The following is a 24,593-nucleotide window of genomic DNA, read 5'->3' as shown; positions in this document are numbered from 1 at the left end:
CACTACTTACACAAAACTTACCTGTCCATCAGTACCACATGTTGCAATATCGAGATTGTCTTTTAATTTGACAAATATATTATGGTAGACATTCATCATATGTCCGGAATCATACCAAAGCAAGTATTTTTTCGATATCCAGTCCAATATCAGAACATCTCTTTCCTCAGACATGCTCGACAGAAGAGTTCCTGTGGGACCAAAACTCAAACTTCTTATGGGCCTCCTGTGCCCTTGTAATTGATGCATCAATTTCAATCTTTGCACGCTATGTAGGGAACTATGAAAACGCCAACTCCTATTTATCTATTCATAACTTCATGGAGAGTGAACCAATTATGATTTGGTGTTTGGGTTCAGAATTGATCTACTGCATGAGCTGAGTTATTTCTGCAATCATACAAATCGAAATTAGATATTATAACCTTGTGATTTATTCTGGCATTATTACTGAAATATTAAGAAATTGGTTACTGATCATAATGAATGAAAACTGCATAATTTTGCTCAAAAACTTTACATAGAAGGCCAATATAACGATATTTGATGAATATCTTCTTAGAAACTGGAAAATTACAGTTTGAAAATCAGTAATCAGTAACAACTAAAAAAAATTGTAAATATGAATACAAATAAAAGATAAAACTGGAACCTCTGGCGTAAAATAAATCGAAAACAAGCACTTTTCATAAACACCAGAACTGCAATACTCTTCTCGACATGCGTGTTACTAACCGAATTGGCGCCTTCAGCAGATGAAGAAAACATTCGTCATCATTTCCTGAGGATGCCAACTTGGTTGGTGAAACACACACACACTCTTTATTTATTTATTCAGTATAAACGGAAAACCTCTGTTTTACAATGATTGAATACAAAATTATATAATTAATACCCTACACCAGTGATTCCCAAAGTGGTCCAGATGAACCCCCAGGGGTCCATGAGACGGGGTCTACGTTGAGGTGACCAAAAAATGGGGGTCGAAAATTCGAAAGCGGGGGTCCACGAAAATTCATCTGGTTTCGATAGTGAAGAAGTAAATGAGACCCTGAAATAATTTGACTCCATGTTGACTGATGTTGATGATGGATACTACCTTGCACTGACGAATGGCCAAATAGCCCAAAACCGCTCTGCAAGTGTGCCTGTTCCAATAATTAAAAATCAATTCCGGCTCTGACACCTGTCGAACAGGGTAGTAGTTGTTTTCTGATACGTGTCACTCCATTAACCTTCTGTGTAGTAGAGACTGGCTTGAACAAATTGTTGTTTTAGATGATGTAATTAAATATTGACTTGAAAACAAATTTGTTTCTAGAGTTCTGCATGTACTGATGTTGCGAGACATGCTCATTAATTTATAGGGTGATCAATTGCAAGGAAACTATTCCTGTAGTTCTCTGTGACCTTTTAATGTTGTTCGAATAATCAACGAGAATCTGATAAAAGGCAATTCGTGGGACCATCAACACCAAAAACCAAAAAGAAAAATAATAGCAAATGTGTGTCTGTGGATTCATAATTGAAAACATGAGGTCAGACAAATTTTTAGGGATACACACACACACACACACTCACGAACGCATACATACACACAGACGTAATAAGTAGTCAAGCAATAAAATAATTATTCAGTGAAGCACTGTTGATTTTTATAATTTTCAAAAAACATTTAATTTAACCATAACACAAAATATTCATTTCAATTCTAGGAAAACCTACAACCTTTGCGGTATCCTGCTGGAATGCAGTCATCCATCATCCAGCAAAATCCCCGCTGGATTGCATTCCCTAGTTCATACTCTCTTGATACTAAAATCGATTTTTCTAGGTGATAAACTCATAATTTATAGAACTTCTTCAATTTCTAATTTCATTTCATAATTAATACTGAGTTGCTAAAACAATTCTTTCATTAAACAATGTGTTTTTCATATGTTGTGAATTTGTGTAATTTTTTCAAGTAAATGATATCATTTCTGTGAAATATTTGTTTTGTTTATGTTCGTGCCTCAGGGGGTGGGCTATGGCCTATTAGCCCCCATCTGAGTGCGCTAATAAGTACACTATATACCTCCATATAGATAGATAATATATTCGTCTCTTTAGGCTGTTCTTACAACATGAGATATGTCAAAAAAAATGGAAAACAAACAACAAGTACAAACACATTAACAATAGTCAATTTCACACAAAAGTTAAAACACATTGGATGGATACATATTAAAAACAGTACATATAATGCCCCTGCATACAGAGGTAATTTTTTGTGATGTGATCTGAGTATGGGATGTAAGTGAAAGTCATTTTTCTTTCTCGTATCGTATCTGTGGTACTCACTGTTTTTGTTTAGTTTTCCTTTATTTGAAAAGGTATACGTCAGTAATTTATACAAATAAATAGATGTGAATGTTAAAATATTGTTATTTGTGAAGGTGTTCCTACACGATTCTCTGTAGTCTAAATCATAATATCATTCTGATGAACTTTTTTTGTATTCCAAAGACTCTGGATGTTTCTGTGGACCTTCCCCATACTATGATGTTGCAGCTGATGGTGCTGTGTACCAGTGCATAATATAAATTAATCAAGTAAGGTCTATGAAAATTTGACTTGAGTGTATAGAAAGCATAATATAGTTTATTTAGTTTTTTACAAATATAATCTATTTGGTTGTTAAATGAGAACTTGTAGTCTAGTTCCATACCTAAGTATCGTGCTGACTCTGATGTGTTTATTTCAATATCATCAATATTCATTGTAAGATTGTGTGTTCGCCTGAGGGGACTTGTAAACTCTATGAACACCATTTTGTCTGTATTGTTAATTAGATGATTCACCTCACACCAGTGCGCAAATTCCTCTGCAACCAATTTAATTTTCTTTTGGAATTCAGTAGCGGTGTCAGCCACAACAATAACTGTGGTATTATCCGCATAGATAAAGGTTTGTCCATGCTTAATGTGAGTCGGTAAATCGTTCACATAAAACAAAAATAGCAAGGGGCCTAAGACACCACTTAGGCATATGACCATATGACCTGTTTTTTTTTTTTTGGGCGATCCAGCATCAGCATACATGACAAAAGTATTCATAGTACAAAGAATGATGCTTTGCGGGCTTACATTATAGATATCCATGTAAGAAAACCTTCATTGATTTAGCAATATTAACTTTGCCCTGTTTATATAAATTAACATCATAACATTGAATATGAAAAAATATGCAAGAAATAATATGACACATGAATATAACACCTGCAGTGGTAATGAAATAAGTTTGTCTCATTCAGGATTTCATTAGGAGACTAAAGGTCATTCCTGATTATGCTAACTTGGTTAACAGAAGGTGCATCGTTCTAGTGTGGAAAAACTGTTTTTGATAGATTCATTTCAAGCCAGAGATTCCAATGCTACCCATCAAGTGTAGTTTATGGGTTGTATGATGTGTAGTATGATATTACTATCACTAAATCCATTACTTACATTTCCGAACTTTGTAAAAAGATTCAAGTTTTTACTTCAAATCATAACCAAAATATTTCATATTTTGTATAAGACCTCATGATAAAAAATTACTAAGACATGCATAGCTGGCAATAAAAATATTTTGAAATGCCTGAACCTTTGTATCCTGAACTCTCCAGGAACTACTACTGATGACTGACAAATATCTTGTAACTACATCACCAATCGAATGGTCCTCATTATGTCCTTGTCCCTTCATGTCAGTTAAGAAGTTGGCAGAATTTTTCATTGAAATTCCTGTTTTATTTTCTTTTAGAAAACCATCAACTGAATTGATCAGTCCAACAACCTGAAAAGTAAAATCATATGAATATACTTTCACTACTAAAATTTCAATGAATGTAATGATGCATTTTCTAATAAATGAAATTAAGAGAAAAATTAACTTGGTCCAACAACTGAAGATCAGTATAAAAATAACCATAATTAGAATAAGCCCTAATAGCTAACAGATTAGGTCAGTTTTGATAATTGCCATAGGTCAAGACAAGATTAAAATAGTAGGATACAAAAATAATACATATTCTGATAAAAAGATGATAGAGCATATTATTCTCGGGAGTGTTTTTGAAAATTCTCTATAAGTGCACTCCGCTACTCGAACACAATGGGTGCACTTGCTGGCGACAGAGTGTGATGTCTAACAAATCCTCTGAATATACTCCTTCGAGATAGATGGGACTGTACTCAAAGGAATTAGGTGATAATTATTGATGGTTGACTTGGGAATGAGATATGTACATCGACATAAGGTTATGTCGATGGATATGTATCAAAGATGTTAACCTCATTATATAGCAATGAATCCAGTAATAATAATTGATATTTTTCAATGAAAATTTTATCCGGCTCACTAATATTTGACATATCCCAATTATCTGACATTGACAGTTAATCATGTTAGATTTTGATGCAGAACTTTTGTATGTTGCCGAACTGTGATATATTAGGATGAAAAAATGCTCATGAAACATTATTAAGTATACTGCAACATTATCATGAAGTATGCACATTGCACTTCTAATTTAAGAAGCATACAAAAATTAGTCCGTCTTCTTCTGTGGTCCACCATATTGGATTAGATTGACGTCATTTATTCTTTTCATTTGATAGTATATCATAGGAGTGTATAAAATACTAGTCCGCCACCTTGGTTGTCCGCCATATTAGATTTCGAGTGACGTCATATGATTTGTATTCTTTTCAACAAACCCTTTCAATTGATATTCATATCATAGGATAAATAAAAAAACTTATTTCACCATCTTATTGGGTTTAGAGTGACGTCATGTTATTTTTCGTATTCTTTTAGCAAACTCTGGCGCTCATGTATTCAAAACGTATTCGTCTGTGATTCAAATACATTCTTTCTGACGTTGAAACGATGATGTCACATCAACTATGATTTCAAACGTTTTTATGATGACCAAACTAGCGTGAGGTTGGTTTTGAAACGGAATTTGGCATTACATTACGTCAGTTGTCCCTATTTTGCATAGGGACTACTTGTCCCTATTTGCATAGAAAAAATAATTCTGGTACACTGGTTTTATTAATGCAGCTACAGTTGTAATATTTATGCATAATATTGTATGCAAAAATCCAATTCTAACCGAGGCTGGAGAAAACTGAAAATTTCATTATGGAATTTGACATAAATTGAGTCATTCCATTCTGGCGAATCTTGTTTTTAATTACGTCACTACGAATCGTTTTAATCCACACTCGAATATGATTAAATGCCAGAAAACACCTTAATTGAGAGATAATTATAAGTATTTCAATGCCTTGAGTTATGTAGTGTATTACCAACAGATGAGTATATTTTGAATTAAACTCTATTATACTTTTGTTACAATCCATTGGATGAATAATATTTCATTATTGATGAAAAATATAACAAATTACTATCGCACCACTGTCTCCAGGCCATCGATAAACAACTTGACCTTTACGTCATACTACTTCTGTCAATAAATTCGACTTCAATGGCAATATTCTCCGTATAGTATTGAACCTAGCTTAGACTTTCAGCTCATTTAATTTGTAAATATCAGCCTTAAGCCCACCTCATAGTTGTGCCCTCCACTTTGGCGGCGTAGAGCCTTTAAGACAAGCTTTATGTATGCGATGAGGAGTTACAATTACCACTATAACTCACAATTTTACCAACAAATATTTATCTATAACATTCAACTTTCCGTCCTTGTGGCAGGGATTATAAATTATAATTGGAACTGAGTAGGCTATTACTTCAATTATGAAGGTAATAACCATTTACCATATTAACAGATTCACCGTGAATGCTTGAATTAGAAGCATTTTGATATTTTATTAGTTTCGACAACAAGTAGCATACTCACCCGTTAAGTGATATAATTTCAGTTATTCAATATATTAAAATATTCAGTTCTTCATGTACTGATGGCCTCTAATTGTTAATTTTATCATTTCTTTTTTTTATTTGTTTTTAATACCTACCTCCTAACGTAAGAAAACAAAAAGTGTTTGAGTGATCATTCGAACGAGCTAAGAAAAAACAAGCATACAAAAAGTAGTTGTTGAAAAAAAAAACGATAATTCAGATGTATATACCTAGTAACTGAAGGATCCCCGAAATTGGGCCGTATTGTGCTCAGACAGCGAGAATATAACACGCGATCTAGTTGACTTCTCAAGGATATATGAACGTTTAGCTTGTCGCCCACTTCTCCGGCACAGCACAGCACAGTACGGCCCGTCCCATCAAAATACGTATAGGATTGGAACAATGGGCAACCGCCCACTAGCCCGGCACGGAAAAGCCAAGAGCGTCCGCCGCCGGAAAGGATTCCAGCTCTTCGATCCTGTCCGGCAAATAACAGTACGTGCTGTGACGGACTGACCAAGAGAGCGCGTCGCGGGCCAGCGCTTGCCAGCATCAACTTGTCCAAATGTGCCTGGGAAATTTCAGTCTTTCTGTTTTGCCATTACATCAATTGACAGCACAGTGTCAGACGGTACTTATGAAAATGGACGAGAAAAATTTGAGTTGCTTGTTAAGGCAAACTCTAGAATAACCAAAAATTCTGAAAATTTGCCTGGAGTCATTCAGAAATACTGGAAAAATTTCTCATCTTTTTTCAGGTGGTTGAAAAGATGATGAAACTATCCCTTGCCCTCTTTTGATTAATGAGATGGACCCACATCCTTCTTTTTTCTAACTATTTTCTCCTACATTCAATAATGCGGCCACTATAATGACGACTTTTTCGTCAGAACTACTAGTGATAGACATGTTTCTGTCACCGTTCGATGTCAACTGAAACTCCCTTGAAATCGAACAAACAGCACCTTCAGTATACTGGTTGTAGCTGGACAAGTGGGCGATGCTACTACCCGTCGCCGTCTTCAAACATGACTCAACCTCTGACGTAAGCACCAAACTCTGAAGAAGATTCGAAATAGATGAACACTTCAATCTAGCACACCACTATTATAATTTTCATGCAGTCATTGTTCACTGTGATTCTGGCGTTCAATTTGGTCATAATTACGCCTTGGTCAAAGATGAAACGGACTGGTTTAAGTTTGACGATAGTCGTGTCACGAAGTATTCTGGCGATGTATTGAATTTATTGGAGCCTCTGGAGACACCTTACATCTTGTTTTATGAGATTGAGGACATTGGCAGATCAAGATCTTCAGATGATATGGTGCCGCAGGGTTTTCCTGCAGCTGAAAAAGCAAATGCGCCACTGGAATTAATGAAGTCGCTTCGGAGCGCCAAATAATTTTTATTGTTGTTTTATAAGTTTTTACATGTTTTCAATTTTCGCGAATGCTGTAAATATAGTACGGGATTATATGAATATTCATATATCCAAAATCATCTAGATGTTTTACTGTGTTTTCTTATTCAATATCTTAGGATTTTATAAATTCATATTTTAGTTTGTAATATCTATTCATGAACCTATTGTTGACTGCTCATATTAATATTTATGTTTGAAGGTGATTGACAATGTTTCATAATGAATTTCACTAGTTCGGACTTCCATTGTCTACTATATAAAATGATTTGAAATCCCTGAAACAACTAAAAAAGAAGAATTAAAAATGAATACTTTTGATGAATACCTACATTTAATACTTATGTTTCCTTGTTTAATATTTTATTATTTTGTTAAATTTATCTTTGGTTAATTTTGTTAATCTCTATTCATAAACATTTATTTCTTGGGATAATGAAGACAATAAATAATTAGTGCCCTTGAAAGCTGGGGTGACTGTATAAAGAAACAACTCCCTAAAGTCCTGCTTTTACATTGTGCTATGGATAGTCATAGTTTGCATATTTTCATCAAGTAATCTTTAACATGACATTCACTTAGGTAATGTCAGTGATACATAAGCTTCATGACCAGACAATGCACCTTACAGGCAATAATAAAAAATGAAATATTCACATAGTGTTCATTTCTAATAGATTCGTTGACATCTAGTATGGGAGATTTCAGTGCATAATCAATATGTATATTATATGTTATATGTATATTATATATATTGGCCGAGGTGGTAGTGCGCCCGACTCACGTTCGGAAGGCCGTGGGTTTGACCAGATGTTTTTCTCGAGAGAATTTATTTGGTTGAAGCTGGAATGATTCTGCAACCGTGTTAGGAATCACACGTTAAAAGGTAAGACCTCGATAGTCCTCAGCTCACACAACTTTCTCAACTTCTGAGAGTTGTCGTTCGTATATATATATATATATATATATATATATATATATATACCAGTCTCTCAATATTTTATCACAACCAGATTCAGTGTCGCTTTTATATGTTTATACGATTGAGAGAGAAAAACTATAAAAAAAATTAAGTTTGTTTTTCTTCCTCAAGTTTGTTGCTCAATTGAATACTCTTTGTTGATAGGGGCCAATTTTCGGTTCGTTTTTTTTTTAATTTCGAACATTCAACAGTTTTCCTTTATTGATTTTACTTTGGTAGGTACATATTTATAGAATGTAAAAACCCCCCAAAAAACAGCTAAATCTTGTTTAAATGAAATTCAATGTGTACAAAACACATTCTTATGAATAACATTGCAAACTTCTAAGACAAAAAATCAACATTTCAACAATGATATTACGTTCGATGGGATCGTCTCTCGTCCTTTCAGGCTTTCGAGTTCTATTACTAATAGACAAGCTACCGGATCAGCTCCAAGTTTCCTTATCAAATCACAAGCTGCTTTCAAAGTTCCTCCAGTCGCCAAGAGGTCGTCAACGATCAATACACGCTGGTTCTTTTTAATGCCGTCGAATTGAATTTCTAAGATGTCCTGAAAGCAAATGAGATTTTAAAATACACTTCTTCTTTTTTCTTCATGAAAAGGTACAAAATTAATTGGTTTGATTATCAACTATCCCGTTTAATCAAAGGTCCTGATAATTTTTTATAAGATACAAACTTTACTTGACTCACTAATACTTACTACTTCAAAAATATTGTTGTACAATAAAATATAGTTATTATTAACTAACGACTTTCCCCGATTTCGAATGGGTGCAATTCAGTGTTATATCTCGAAACACAGTTCAAATCCACGGCTTTTTTATACCCGCCGTAACTTTAAACGAAATGTCCGATTAAAATAGAATCAAGTCCTTCACCGCGTCTGTCTGTCTTACCGCGATAAACTCGAAAACTACTGAGCAGATATTCATATGGTTTTCACCAATAGACCGTGTGCAAACTATTCAAATATTCCAATTATAAAAGTCAGTTCCAGGTGAATTGAGAAATGTCAATTTATTATAATGAATTTTATTCTCAGACTTAGGGAAACCTTTGCTTCAGGTAAGTAGACGAAGAGATTACCGACCGAAAATACGTCCGCCGCAATTATCTTTTGCCATTTCAAATATTTCAAGGTGACCTGAAGAACATTCAAGTAAACCATCTAAGCTTTTCGAAAAGCTATTAGGTTGAAGAGAATAATAGAACATTAATAAATCTGAGGAAAGCTTCTGTATGATGATACTTGTATAAAATGTCAAATATGAAACTTTACCAGTTTTATTCCTTGTTTTTTCTAATCATTTCAAACTACCTAGAATAACATAACTATGAAAAAGGCTACCAATATGACAAGAAAGATGATCGTCACAACTACCGGGCTATCTTGGTACCTATTACCAGATTTTTCCAAAATTTGAAATATTAACTGATTATGTAGAAAACAATCCTTTATATGAAGGTTAGTAACGTTTCCGCTAATCTAGAGGTACAGAGACTGCAGCAACGAATGTAACACACATAAAACATGTGTTTTTTTTCAAAATCACTTCTCCACAAAATAAGTTTTTCCTATAAACTCTTGCTTGAATAGTGTTAGTATCATTGAAATTGTTAACTCACAAATAGAAAAGATAATGTGGCCTTGGCCTACAGACTAATGAAGATAATCAAACACAGTAGGTGGAGCAAGCAAGTCTACGCATGCGTCTGCGAAAACAGGCAACGCGACGAAATATCAATTGTCAATTCTCTGGCCCAATTAAAACAGATGAAGGAATTTTTAACCGCATTTTTTGCCAATGTTAACATGCCTCTTTATACGAAGGCGTAGAAAGGCAACAAGTACTCTAGAAAAAAATCTCTAAATTCTTGAAGTCGGAGTTATACAGAATTCCCAGTTAAAATTAGGAATTTAAAAAAAATCTGATTTTAAAGTCACAATTTAACAAAAAATCCGCGATTCAAATCAAAATTCATTATAATTATATCCTAACTTCATTCTCAGAATATTGTTTTTATTTTATTTTTAAAATAACGTGTGGCCCTTCTACGCTTTCCTTCCTGCAGTTGCCGAATGTGCTTGAAACAAACTCACTTCTCCATATTCTTTGGTGCTCACTATCGACACAACATTTCCAGGTAATTTTCCCTTTTTCCTAATCGGTACAAAAGGTACTTCTAGATCCAGTGCCAAAAGCGTTCCGAACAGAAATCCACGTGCATCCAGGGCAGTCACACACTCCACAGGTGGTTGAATTTCCCTTGCAGTTTGTGTCAAAACATCTTTCAACACCGCTAAAACGTGCGGATGTTGTAAAACAGCGAAAATGTCCCTAAAAACGTCAAACGTCACTATGCGCATGTGAAGGAACTTCGTACTTACCAGAATAAAATGCCCTTTTTCGGAAAATCTGGATAGCTTTTCAAATGTTTCCTTATCAATTCTATTTTCTCTGTAAAATCTGCCATGTCTATATCTTCTAATACCTATCGTTTCGTTTCAAAAAAATCACCCAATTACATAGTAGATATAATTTCTGATGATGTATTTATGTTGTTGAAAGACTCCTGTTGTAGTTTGTCTCTGTCTGTGTGAGTTGTTTACGATGTTAGGTTATGGGGGCTTATCCACGTCAGTGTTGCCAGTTTTAAATTAGCTAAATAAAGATTCGCCACATTGGAATCATAGTTATACTAGAACCAATTTGCTTACATACCATTGGTTCAAACATGCATTGAAATATGAATAAGGAATACGCATGTCTTTTTTTTTTATTCTTTCAAACAATTGACAGATATTTCAAACACTGAAAGAAATGTCTCCAAACTCATTTTTTTTCTCTGAATATTCAAATTTGAATATAATATTCAAATTTGAATATAATATTCAAATTTGAATATTATAATTTGAATTCGATTCAACTTTGAATTTGAATATTCGACTAACACTAAACAGTTTATAAAACCGCAACACGTGTTTGGCTGTACAATAGCTTTTTCAAACGTTTTCGTACTTAAATTCTAATGAATTTGTGCTTTATATATTAACAATTTGAATGATATGACCTTCTACCTACGTAATAACTAACAATTTTACCCGAGTTCAAGTAAAATCTATTTAAAAATTTGAACATTATAAAAGAAATTTTTACCGAGTTAATAAATGAACACATACAGTAACTAACCAAAGTTTCAGCCATTTTGGACGCGCAATTGTTATATAACAGTCGGTTGAGTGAGTTGATGTGAGCGTTTTTATGAAAAATGGACAAATTCTCAGCATTGAGTCACGTATATAGGACCGACGTGGAAACGACGTGGCACTATCTCGATTGGACCCCAGAATTTAAAAATTTCTTGAAAAGCTTGTAATTCTACGAACATTGGCAACACTGGTCGCGCCCTTCCATATATCTCATATCTGTTCTCAATTAAATCTAACTCAGTTATTATTTTTCCAGGTCCGAACTTACCCAACTGTTATTGAAAGTTTTTTGTTTTCCTTATTTTTTTATAAATAGTGGATGAGAGTTTCAGATGTGTCGGTTTTACTTACTTCAAGTTAGAATTGAAATATTTGAATTGAAAGGGGTAGGTATATTTTTAGGAGAGATTGATTTTCGGGAAAGAAGGGTTTTGGCTTTCTACTTCTCCATCTTTATACAAAACAACGTGGAATTCTTCCAAAGAAAGGACGGAATCAATCAATTTCGGAAAATTAACTCTATAGAAAGATGTGTACAACATGCAAAGAAGTAACTTTCAGACACAAACTGGAAGAAAAGCCCTTTCGAAAATTATCTCTCCTTTCACAGTACCCCAAAGAGTTAAGTCCGGTGATCTTGGCGGCCACTCCTCAATGTAAGGACTAATTCGACCTATCCATCGATTTCCATAATCATTATTGAGCCATTCTCTTACAATAACTGTATTATGTATAGAAGACCCATCTAATTGAAACTTCAAATTCAGGAGATCCTGCACTGGTAAGTTATGCATTGCACCCCACAACTGATTTCTCAAAAAGTCTAAAAATATAATTCCACTCAGATTACTTTCGATGAAAAATGGACCGATAACTTAATCATGAATTATTCCACACCACACATTCATTTTGAAGGAAATATTGCCTTTTTGCGTTTATAACCCAATTGAGATTATCCGCAGACCAGTACCTTGAATTTTGTAACTATTCTACTTCATTTGTAATGAACGTAGCTTCATCACTGAACAAAATTGTTTTGAAGAAGTTTATACATTTGTTTAAATATTCTCCTTGAGCCCACAAACCGATTTCTAACCTTCTTTCTTCATCTCCCGATACCAGAATGTGTAAAACTTTTGGCTTGAATGGTTTAATTTTATTTTTTACAAAACATCTCCTGATATTTTCTCCAGGGAAATTTAAGTTCAAACTAGCCGTTCGCAAGCTTGAATGAGGATTATTACGAGAATATTGCAATATTCACAGACCATTTCTATATTCTCACGATGTGCTTGGTTTCTGTTTTTAAGCATATGCCTCGGTACACAACCTGTTTCGTTAAAAACAAATTTTATACGGTTCACCGTACTGCAGCTCAATGAAAGTTTATCAGAATGTCTGTTATGAAATTCTCTGGCAACTTCTCTTGCCGAAAGAGCATTATATCTCCAACAATGCGCACAAGTTCAACTTTATCTCGCACACTTAGTTCTCCCATGATAACTCACTAATTCCTACGGCTTTGAAAAATATTTTTTCACTAATCGGGCATATTCTGACATTACTGTTCAATACAGTTTTTGACAGCAGCAATAAGAATCAACAATAGTCTTTTGTTTCCAGTGCCAGAGGAGAAGGGCGCGATTTTGCATATCCGCACGGTGTTTCACGGCCAACTCACCAAGAATTAAAAATCATTCAGATGGTGTGCAGTTAGCATTCTATCATGGTGCAATGTGAATGTTGATTCAGCCACGGAATTAATAATATTGAATATTTTTTTATGAAATTTTTTCTAAAAAATTTTTCCTAAAAAAATCGCTAGTACGATTTCTTGTACTTTAGCCTAAAAAATATTCACAGCAGACCTTGTAGAAAGAAAATTATTTTTGATTCCAAAATACAGTTTTTCGAGCTCTACAATTCAAAATATAGTTCTTCGAAATCGGAGAGGTGTCCCGCTTTCAAGTAAATTTGACAGATGAAACTTTCAAGATGGCGACTGGGCGCCATCGGGGAAAAAATATTGAATGAAAAGGGGGGTCTTGTGACACATCTTTTTGAAGCTCCTGACAAATGATTCACAACCCTAGAATATAACGTTAATATCTTCAACTACTACAAAATGGCGGAACTTTTAATAATTGCCTGAATACAGTGACATTTAACTACATAAAATGATGTAATAAGCTTGAGGTCAGTTCGAAATGATTTACCTTGAACTTCTTGACATGAACAGCCTCTCCGATATTTCACGCCGAACATTTTCGAACACAATAACGTCAATATCTCTACAGATATTTATTATTCTTTGCCGTTTATTCAATATTGAAGCAGGTTCAGTTTCGTACACGTTTTGTTTCAAATATCCTTATAAAAAAAGTCCAAAGGTGTCAAATCTGGCGAACGGGCTGGCCATTCTGTAAGACCTCGACGGCCAATCCAACGACCGGAAAAAGTAGTATCCAAATAGTTTCTCACTTATTTGGAGTAATCTGGTGGTGCTCATTTTGTTAGAATACAACATCCAGATCGAATTCATCAGGATTCGCTTCGACGATTTCAGTGATGAGAGGGTCAACAGTAGTTTTCAGCATATTCAAATACAGTTTACCTGTTAAATTTTGATCAATAAATAGAGATCCTACACTATGGTTTCCTAATATTCCTGCCCAAACGTTAAATTTTTTCTGGGTATTGGGTAAGTTTCTCGGAAAACGTGAGGGTTGGTGTCACTCCAATAACGGTAATTTTTTCTGTGAACATTGCCGTTTAAAAAAAATGTACATTCGTCACTAAAACAAATATTGTGGAGATAGTTAGGATGCCTTGTAATGTAATTGTAAGAAATATTTATAGAAATATCGATATTAATGTGTTTGTCTCCAGGAAATATTAAATGTTCCGCCATTTTCTAGTAGGTAAAAATATTGATGTCATATTCTAGGGTTGTGAAGTATTTATCAGGAGCTTCAAAATGATGTGTCACAAGACCCCCCTTTCCATTTAATTTTTTTGTCCAGATGGCGCCCAGTCGCTATCTTGAAAGTTTCATCTGTCAATTTCACTTCAAAATAAAGTATTCATGCAATAATTTCATCATCCTCAATTTCAATTTTTTGAAAAGTGACCGTTCTAAAAATAAAAGGGGGGACAGTAAACAAATGCACAGTATATATATATATATATATATATATATATATATATATATATATATATATACATATATGAGTTCACTGAATTACGTGGTGTTACTATTATTACTATTATTTCGTAGAGCGCGTTGCAAACCTACTTGAGTTTATTGTGTGCTGAAAACATAATCAAGGTTCATTGTAGTCAAGGTTATTAAATATTCAAATCGACTATCTGTTAATATTTGAGTTCACGCAAACAACAGTAGGTTTACAATGATAAATCGTCGACCGCATGAAAGTGCCTATTTTGTTTGACGATTGAAAATTTATAATATTTAAGATTGTGGTGCAACGTTTCGACAATAGAATAATGAATACTGCTATTTTGTGTTGTCTCATCGCATTGGGAGTTGGAATTGCGGAAGTGGATGCCAAAGTTTTCACGAGATGCGGACTTACCCAGGAGCTTTTGAATCTTGGGTTTAGCAGATCACTGGTTGGGAACTGTACGTAACAAATATAATTATTTTTCTAAGAGAATATGTACAGTGTTGAAACCGTATCACCGTAACAGAAATATATTTTTACAAATTCTCGGTTAGGTCGCATTTCATTTTCGAAAACCTTTATTTTACAAAAAAAAATCAAAACCTATATTCAACCACCTGTCTTCAGATCATCCCATTCAGTATTTTGCAACCAACGGAAAGGAGGGTTGAGTTGTATCTTGTTTGAAAGGTCTGTTAAAGAAAAAAGGTGAATTTTCATTTTTCTCATAAAATATTTATTCAATAATTTCTATTAGGTCTTCTTCAAAGTAGTCCCCATCAGATATAATACACTTGTGCCAGCGTTTTTTCCAATCCTCGAAGCAGTTCTGATATGCACTTTTTTTCATGAGTTTTTTCAATCTTGGGGTAGAAAAAAGCCGCAGGGGGACATATCTGGTGATACGGTGTCTGATACATGATTACGGTCTTGTTCTTGGCCAAAAAATTACAAACAAGCAATGACGAGTGAGGAGGTGCATTATCGTGATGCAAACCATGAATTGTTTTTCCACATTACCGGACGTTTTCTTCGAATTGCTTCTCGCAAGTGGCGTATAACTTCAAGACAATACTTCTTACGGGTATAACTATTTTGCAGGTCTGCAGGGCAGCAAATTGTTCTCAGTAGACATTGCTCTCGTAATCTTGTAGGAGGACAGAAATTCATGCAGATCGGGTAACTCTTGCAGGTCGGGTCTGCCAGACATGAATCTCGACCTGGTTAATCATTTGCGACAGAAAAATTTTCCAAACCCCGCACCCAACAGTTTCACAATACTTAAAAAGTTGGAAATACATTTTGCAGGTCGGCGGAAATTCTTGCAGGTCGGATCTGCCAGTTATGGATCTCGACTGGATTATTCATTTTCGACAGAAAAAATTTCCAACCCCCTCTTGATAATTTAAGAATTCTCAAAAAATTGGAAATACATTTTGCAGGTCGGCGGAAATTCTTGCAGGTCGGATCTGCCAGTTATGAATCTCGACTGGATTAATCATTTTCGACTAAAAAAAATTTCAACCGCCACCCTTTGAGTATGGAAAAATTCCACATTCCTTTTTAAATTGAAAATAAACCTGGCGGGTCGGCAGAAATTCTTGCAGGTCGAGTCTGCCAGTTATGGATCTCGACTGGATTATTCATTTTCGACAAAAAAAAATTCCAACCCCCACTTAATAATTTCATAATTCTCAAAAAATTAAAAATACATTTTGCATGTCGGCGGAAATCCTTGCAGGTCGGGTCTGCCAGACATACATCTCGACCAGGTTAATCATTTTCGACAGATAAATTTTCCAACCCCCACCCAGAAGTTTCACAACTCTTAAAAAATTGGAAATGCATTTTGCAGGTCGGCGGAAATTCTTGCAGGTCGGGTCTCCCAGATATGAATCTCGACCGGGTTGATTTAATTTCTTATGGTGTATTTGTTACGGAGAAGATATTTGTGTTCTATAGTTATTATATTTTATTATTTGTTTTTTTGTGCGATACTGCGACCAAGACCAAGAGTAAATTATTTTTATACTTATGAACGTTAGTAGTATTTCTGTTTTCCTACCCATTGCCACCTCCTTACGTAAAAAATGGCCAAATGAAATATTCCAAAACTGATATGTATGGAATATTACAATCAACCTGCAAGCTATGATTTTCGTATCACAAAAGAAAAGAGGTTAGACCTGCAATTTTTCCATACTCAAAGGATGAGTGTTGGATTTTTTTGCTGCGAGATTAGTGGCTAGGAAACCCGACATGCAAGAATTTCTGCAGACTTGCAGGGTTTACTTTCAATTTAATGAGGAATGTAGATTTTTTCCAAACTCAAAGGGTGGAGGTTAGATTTTTTTTATCGAAAATAATTGACCTCGTCGAGATTCATGTCTGGGAGACCCGACCTGCAAGAATTTCCGCCGACCTGCAAAATGTATTCACAGTTTTTTAAGAATTGTGAAACTTTTGGTGGGAATTGTACAATTTTTTTGTCGAAAATGATTGACCTGGTCGATACTTATGTCTGGCAGACCTGACCTGCAAGAATTTCTGCCGATGTGGGTTGGAACATTTTTCTGTCTAAAATGATTAACCTGGTCGAGATTCATGTCTGGCAGACCCGACCTGCAAGAATTTTTGCCGACCTGCACGGTTTATTTTCAATTCAAAGAGGAATGTGGACTTTTTTCCATACTCAAAGGGTGGGGTTTGGAAGTTTTTTCGTCGAAAATGATCCGCCAACCTGCAAAATGTATTTACAATTTTTTAAGAATTGTGAAACTTTTGGGTGAGGGTTGGAAAATTTTTCTGTCGAAAGTGATTAACCTGGTCGACATTTATATCTGGCAGACCCGACCAGCAAGAATTTCCGTCGACCTGCAAAATGTATTTCCAATTTTTTAAGAATTGTGAAACTTTTGGGTGGGGATTGAAAAATTTCTGTCGAAAATGATTAGCCAGCTCGAGATTCATGTCTGGCAGACACGATCTGCAAGAATATCTGTCCTTCCACAACATTACGAGAGCAATGCGTACTGAGAACAATTTGCTGACCTGCAGACCTGCAAAATAGTTATACCCCTTCTTACTGACCGTATACGACAGTGTGGCAAGAACTCCTGATGCACCATTGTCCAGTCATTTTAGGTCGATTTAGGCCTGTATTTCGGAAAGTTGATATATCCAGCTGTAAATTTGTATAAACTTTGTAGTTTGGCATCATAAAAGTATTCTCAAAATTCACATATGATTCGACGGCCACAATTTCAAAAATTGGGTCTCAAAAAAACCGACTTTTTGCATGTTTTTTGCCAATATCTCGTTTCCAATGGGTTTTAAGCTAATTGTATTCATTATCAATATTCATACGTTGAATTGTTTTTGAGATAGAGGGCAGCGCGAGCGCAGATTAAATATTATTTGAAATCAACTGGTTGTCCCGATAGAAATCAGCTCGTTTAGGGTTTATAAATTATTACCTAATAAATAATTACAAATAATTTTTATTTTTTGTTAACATCAACACTAAACAGGCCAGAGATGATGCGGATGTTCTCATTATTGAGACAGCTATTGAAGAATCTAAACAGAAATTATAGTCGGTGAAGATATTGATTTACTTGTAATTTTAATTGGGCGTACACTATCTCTTGAACAAGACATTTTCTTTAAAAAAGTTGGCAAAGCAAATGTGAAAACGGAAATATACTCCTCTAAGAGTTTCGATAAATATTCAAGTTCTAAAAAAACACATTTTGTTCCTTCACGCTTTAAGCGGCTGTGATACGACTCCTGTGCTCTTTGAAAAAGGGAAAAAAACGTTTTTAAGAACATTCGAGAAACTATCTAATTTGGATGAACTTGCCGCATCATTTAAAGAAGAAAACTGCCCGATTCAAAGATTATTTGATAGTGGATTGCAAACTTTATTAGCTGTTTATAATGCTCCAAAGTCTCGATCATCTTCGTTATGCACAATATGTCAAGCTAACAAAGCTCAATAAATCTGGGCAGTTATCAGATATCCCAACAACAAGTGGAGCAGCTCACCAACATTTTAATCGTGTTTATTACCAAGTTCAAACTTGGTTAGGACATGATTTGGAACCCCAGGAATGGGGTTGAACAATGCGTAACGGATTGCTAGAACATATCATGACCATTTTACCACCTGCTTCAGATGAGTTACTCAATACAATATTCTGTAACTGCAAAAGTGGTTGTGGTTTAAGATGTGGATGCAGGAAATGCTTTTTAGCTTGTGGCCAGTGTAATGGGCAAGCTTGTCTCAATGCTGTACCATATGAGACCGATGTTAACGAAGATAGGTCCTTTGATCCAGAAATCATGGAAAAATTGGAAACGAATCTGGGTGAAGATGACAATGAAGATGCCCTTGGATTTTTACAGCTGCGAGAAGACGATGATGATGAAGAAGAAGAAAATTGAAATTAAAACTCATTATTCTTTCAATTATTTTATCTGTTTTTTTTTAATTATGAAATTCGCAAATGTATCAAATGAGATTTTTTAAAAAACATATTTAAAATTCTATTTCTTTTCTATTCATTTTTATTTATTAAAGAATAATTATTATAGATTAGATTTAAATTATAATGTAATATATATTTTTCCCTCTACAAATTTATAACTACACGGGCAGGTAAGTGTTATTGAATAAATTGATACTCAATTGAAAATAAATAATTAATGAAAAAAATATTCAAATATAATGTATTTGTTGATAAAAAATGAAAATTATTTATAATTATTTATTAAGTAATAATTTATAAAACTCAAATGAGCTGATTTCGATCGGGACAACCAGTTGATTTCAAATAATATTTAATCTGTGCTCGCGCTGCCCTCTATCGCAAAAACGATTCAACGTATGAAGAAATGTTTGGAACAAAAGTTGTAGAGAATTTAATTTTCTACAATATTAACGATGACTAAAATTACCTTAAAACCCATTGGAAACGAGATATTGGTAAAAAACGTGCCAAAAGTCGTTTTTTTGACTTTTTGACCCCCAATTTTTGAAGTTGCGGCCTGCGAATCACATGTAAATTTTGAGAATACCATTATGATACCAACATACAAAGTTTATACAAATTTACAGCTGGGTATGTCCACTTTCCTAGGCAAACCCCCTAAAATGACTGGACTACCACGCCACGGTAATCGAAGCAAAACTTTGACATTTGATCGAACTAGGCGTGCTTTATTTGGTCTTGGCTCTCCTGGGCTCTTTCATTGGGACGATTGAACTTTGGTTTTGAAATCATAACCATAAACCCATGATTCGTCACCAGTTACGACCCTTTTGAGCAAATCTGGTCAAAATTCAACAATTTTGGAGCGAACATCCTCAGCAACTTCTCTGATAGTGATTCGACGATGATTCTCTAATAGTGAGAAGCTTGTTCCACTTGTGGACATTTTTCTGACTCGGAGTCTGTCGACATTTGAAGTGTTTTAAGCAATTAATTCCATTTTTTACATAAAATTTGATGCATATTCCTTGATCCATTTTATAGATACCAGAAAGTCGCCTGACAGGCAAAACACTTCTAACTTGTATGTCTCACCAAAAAACTTAACATGCTAAATAGCTGAAGCTATGAACATATGTTCGAGACCAGTGTATCAACATAAAATGAAAATTATTTTTATTATAAAAAAATTGTTTAATGTCTAAACAGGAATAAATCCCAATAACAAGACATATTAATATTATTAACAAGCATGTTACAGTTTTATATCTGCCTATATACACACAATACACATACATATATACATACATACATACATATACATATGCATGAATACAATACTAATTTATCAACTAGAAACACCTGAAGCGAGTAAACAAAAAACAAAATAAAGTAAACATTCAGGAGAGTTAAGCAAAAAATTAGGTGGAAAACTTGTGTGCAGCAAGCTAGGAGAGTAATTGAATAAAACCACAAGTCAGATATTGAGCTAACAAGTAAAAACATAGTTCAAGTGTATTACAAAAAAAACATAATTCAGCAGTAATACAGTAGTAGTAATAAGCTCACATGGTAGAATAACTTTCAATTTGGGCTCATGTCTTTTGACTAGAGTGTAAAAGTTTCTTAACATGGTTCTTAACTTGACCAATTGGTTCATAATAAATGTCGAAATTTTCACAGAGTTGGTTGTAAAGTTTGCTCATTGCAACATTTGGTGACTTGAGTAATATGTTTGTTCTAGAATTTGGTAAATAAAAAGTCAGTTCATTTCTAGAATTGATTCGTGGAACATGAAAGTTGAAGTGGGAGAGTAGTTCGGGACAGTCAATCAAATTATTCACTAGTTTATAAATGAAAATTATAGAGCAGTATGTTCTTCGGTTTTGAAGGGATAATAGATTAAATTTATTCAGTACTATTCTGTAGTCGATGCCTTGTTCAGAGTAAACTCCTTTTAGCTTATAAGTAATGAAGCCTCTTTGTATAGACTCGATTTTGTTTATGTGGACATTGTATATGGGTGACCATATAAGAGAGGCATATTCCAGCCGAGATTTGACGTATGTATTGAAAAGAGTTAAAAAAACTGTCTCTGCTACGAAAGTTCTTACAGTTACGATAAGTGAGCCCTAGCATCCGTTTGGCTGAGCATGTGATTGTGTTATAGTGAATGGAGAAACTCAGTTTAGGGTCAGATGTGACACCAAGATCCCTCTGATGAGTGCTTATTTGAAGAGGTGTGTTATTTATGCAGTAATCATGAGAAATAACATTATGTTTAAGGGTGTATTTTGAGTATTCACATTTGTTTGTATTGAGGGGAAGATTATTTTCGGTACACTAAATGTACAAAAAGTCAAGGTTTTTTTGTAAGATTAAGCAGTCCTCCCGTGATGTAATGGGCCGAAAGATTTTCAAATCATCTGCAAAGAATAAGAAATTGCTAGAGAGATTATTTTCCTATGTCGTTAATGAAGAGTGAGAATAAAAGAGGTGCTAAATTGCTTCCTTTAGGGGCACCACTGTTTGCAATAAATTGTAACGACTTGTGACCCCTATAATCTACGAATAGAATACGTTCAGTTAATTATGAGCGGAAAAGGTTTAAGAGTTGGGAGTCGAATCCATATTGGTGAAGTCTATTGAAAAGAATGTTATGATCCAACTTGTCAAACGCCTTCGAGAAATCTATGTAGACAGTATCTACTTGTAGGTTATTATTAAGTGCATTACTTACTGATTGTGTGAAGCACATTAAGTTAGTTATAGTTGATCTTTTGCTAAAGAAACCGTGTTGATTGTCTGAAATTAAATTCTTAACATCAGCACATCTCAAAAGCCTTTGCAAAGTTTAATAATAAGGTTATAGGTCGGTAGTTTTGGATATTGTTTATGGCACCAGCTTTGAGAATTGGTCAAATTTTTGATATTTTCCATTTGTTAGGAAAGCATCCTGTACTCAGTGCTAGATTGAAGAGTGCGTGTAATGGTATGGCTAGAAGGTGTGCACAATCTTTAACGAAAAAGCTAGGTATGTTATCGTCCCCGCTTGAGAGTTTTCGTTTGTTGAGAGAATTGCAGATTTCAATAAGTGAAAAATGTTTTGAAGAAATGATAGGATTGTTTGAGGTAACATTCGTGTGTTCATATGATTGTAGGGGTGGAGAATATGCACTTTCAAAAAATTGTATGAATACATTAACTATTTCGGAGGTATTGTTGTATTCAACATCGTCCCAGAATAGAATACTAGGAATTCTTGATGTACCTTTCTTATTTTGAATGTACGACTAGAAATTGGTAGGATCTTCTTTGATTGCCCTTTCAGATTTATTTTCATATTCTCTGTAAGCTAAGTTGATTTTTGTTCTGATGGATCGACGAACAGATCGGAATTCTTCTTTGAGAATACCTGGGTCTGTAGTTTTCAGTTTTTAAAAATTTCATTTTTTCTTTTAATATCGTTAATTATTTCATTACAAAACCAGGAAGGATATTTTCTAATGAAGTTGTGACTAACCGGAACACACTGACTAATAATTGGGGTTAATAATGAATAGAATAATTCTGTGGATGAGTTAACTTCTGTACAATGGTCGATGGATGACCAGTCAACATTTTGCAATAGAGTATATAAAAGTGGAAAATTGGCTTTACGAAAGTTATACCTGCTTTCTGATGAGTTATATGGTATTGCTTGTTCTGGTGATGAGAATTCAAAAATTATGTTCAGTGCTGAGTGATAGTCATCTTCGGTTAGAAGCGGTAGTTCATCGTGGGATACAGAGCATTGAAAATTAGATAAGACAAGATCAAGTAAACGATTTGAAATATTAGGCAGAGAATTGAATTGGTTTAGATCATAAAAACTATTGAATTGATGGAAATTGTCCAAGTTGTGATTCCCATTTATGAGATCATACATCCAACAATTTAAAAAATTAGCCTCGCATCGCTCCATATAATATTTCTGAAGAAGTTTAGATCTTGTCTGCATTCATTCATAAACCACCTAACCTAAACTTACGACACAGTTTTTCGATTTTGTGAACCGTTCCTTGTGAAGTAGGAATTAAATCAGAATAGCTACTTATTACGAAACAAAATATCAACATCGTCCTGGGTTCTAGTCACTGCTTCATATCCAATCATCTTCATAATTATAAGATGTGTTTCAGTTAATTACCGCCTTTCAAAAATTAGCACCTCAATTTTAAACAATCAAAAATGGCTATTTCCAATGATGTGTTTTTAATGTTTAATAATATTTAATATTATTTCATCAGGACCGCATTCATTGTTTGCCACAGTTCAAAGTAGCAAAAAAATTAACAAAAAAAAATATCTATCACGAAAACAAATTATTTTCGATAAATTTTTGTTTTGAAATGCCTCTTTTTCAGAGATGTAAGACAAATAACATTAGAAAAATACCGTAGATGAACATTCTGCATCAAAAATTGATTTTAAAAGTGTACCCACTTCACTTACTTCACCTGTACTACAATAATACAATACAGTATTGAACAATCCATACAATTATCAACACTTTGAATTTCCAATCTTTCAAATGCTCTCTTTGGGATATGGCTCAACAAAAAAGAGACTGTTGTACATATAGTAACTCAAGTAACTCCTTGAACAATTTGAAAATTTTGAAAGGGTTGATCTGTAGGGCAGGGAGTTGAAACATTTCATACAAAAAAAATAATAGGTTTTCAAAAATGAAAACGTGTTTCTGTTGTATAATTTGAAAAAATATATTTCTATTATAGTCCGGTCAACTTAGACACTCGAAGCTACCTAAATTCCCACCAAGATGAAAATCAGTAATATTGTTTAAAATATGATTTAAAATAAAATTTGAAAGTTTCCCATTTTTCTCCTGTATGGAAAAAAATATACCCCTTCTTACTGACCGTACGACAATGTGGTAAGAACTCCTGATGCACCATTGTCCAGTCATTTTAGGTTGATTCAGGCCTGTATTTCGGAAAGTTGACTGTGATTAAAAATAAAATTTGAAAGTTTCCCAATTTTCCCCTGTATGGAAAAAAAAGGTCAAAGGTAAAAAAAAATGAGTTCAGATAAAAATTGTAGATCATAAAATTATCTACAAAAAATGTATCAGTACTTTTTTTCCTATGAGCCACAGTTTTTGAGATATAACGATTCAAAAAGGTGTAAAAGTTGTAATCGTCATAATATGCACACGTTTCCACGCCACCGAGGTAGTATACTTAGAGCGTTTTTTTACGTTTAATTTGAAACTATTGCAAAATAATGAATATTACCAGAGATCGAAAAGATAACAGCAATTCAAGTTACAAAAAAGTAGTGCAATTAAATCGTCCGAGTCGTAAGTTTCAAATTCTTCTTGTTGTTCTTCTTC

The 24,593-nt window shown here is 34.2% G+C and overlaps 3 protein-coding genes across 9 annotated transcripts in view; 1 reads left to right on the top strand and 2 right to left on the bottom strand.

The window, feature by feature from the left end:
- LOC111504946 (DDB1- and CUL4-associated factor 8) overlaps window positions 1-4,544 on the bottom strand; it is a 59,241-nt gene extending 54,697 nt beyond the window's left edge. For 2 of the 6 annotated variants that reach the window (XR_012468332.1, XM_074186262.1), the window contains exons 1-2: window positions 3,628-4,310; window positions 22-390 (exon numbers count right to left, since the gene is read on the bottom strand). The gene's annotated coding sequence lies outside the window, so the exon portion shown is untranslated. The other 4 variants (XR_002722066.2, XM_023159673.2, XR_012468333.1 and 1 more) reach the window with 3 other exon arrangements.
- Window positions 4,545-8,486: 3,942 nt separating this feature from the next.
- Aprt (Adenine phosphoribosyltransferase) lies at window positions 8,487-10,947 on the bottom strand. Its single transcript, XM_074186261.1, has 3 exons — window positions 10,699-10,947; window positions 10,411-10,648; window positions 8,487-8,856 (listed from the first exon to the last, which is right to left on the bottom strand). Exons 1-3 carry the CDS (start codon window positions 10,782-10,784, stop codon window positions 8,641-8,643), a joined length of 540 nt encoding a protein of 179 aa, XP_074042362.1. The 5' UTR covers window positions 10,785-10,947; the 3' UTR covers window positions 8,487-8,640.
- A 3,904-nt stretch (window positions 10,948-14,851) lies between these two features.
- The window catches only part of LOC111504439 (lysozyme), a 28,566-nt gene continuing 18,824 nt past the window's right edge, over window positions 14,852-24,593 (top strand). The window contains exon 1 of one of the 2 annotated variants that reach the window (XM_074186260.1): window positions 14,852-15,163. In XM_074186260.1, the coding sequence (XP_074042361.1) occupies window positions 15,028-15,163 (136 nt within the window). In that variant the 5' untranslated portion in view covers window positions 14,852-15,027. The remainder of the gene's footprint in view (window positions 15,164-24,593) is intronic. The other variant, XM_074186259.1, reaches the window with a different exon arrangement.

The sequence above is a fragment of the Leptinotarsa decemlineata genome, unplaced genomic scaffold (genome assembly GCF_025532065.1).
Source record: "Leptinotarsa decemlineata unplaced genomic scaffold, Ldec_3_MD MMD2_tig00078422_RagTag_RagTag, whole genome shotgun sequence".
NCBI classification, from domain to species: domain Eukaryota; kingdom Metazoa; phylum Arthropoda; class Insecta; order Coleoptera; family Chrysomelidae; genus Leptinotarsa; species Leptinotarsa decemlineata.
This window is presented reverse-complemented; position numbering and strand designations above follow the sequence as displayed.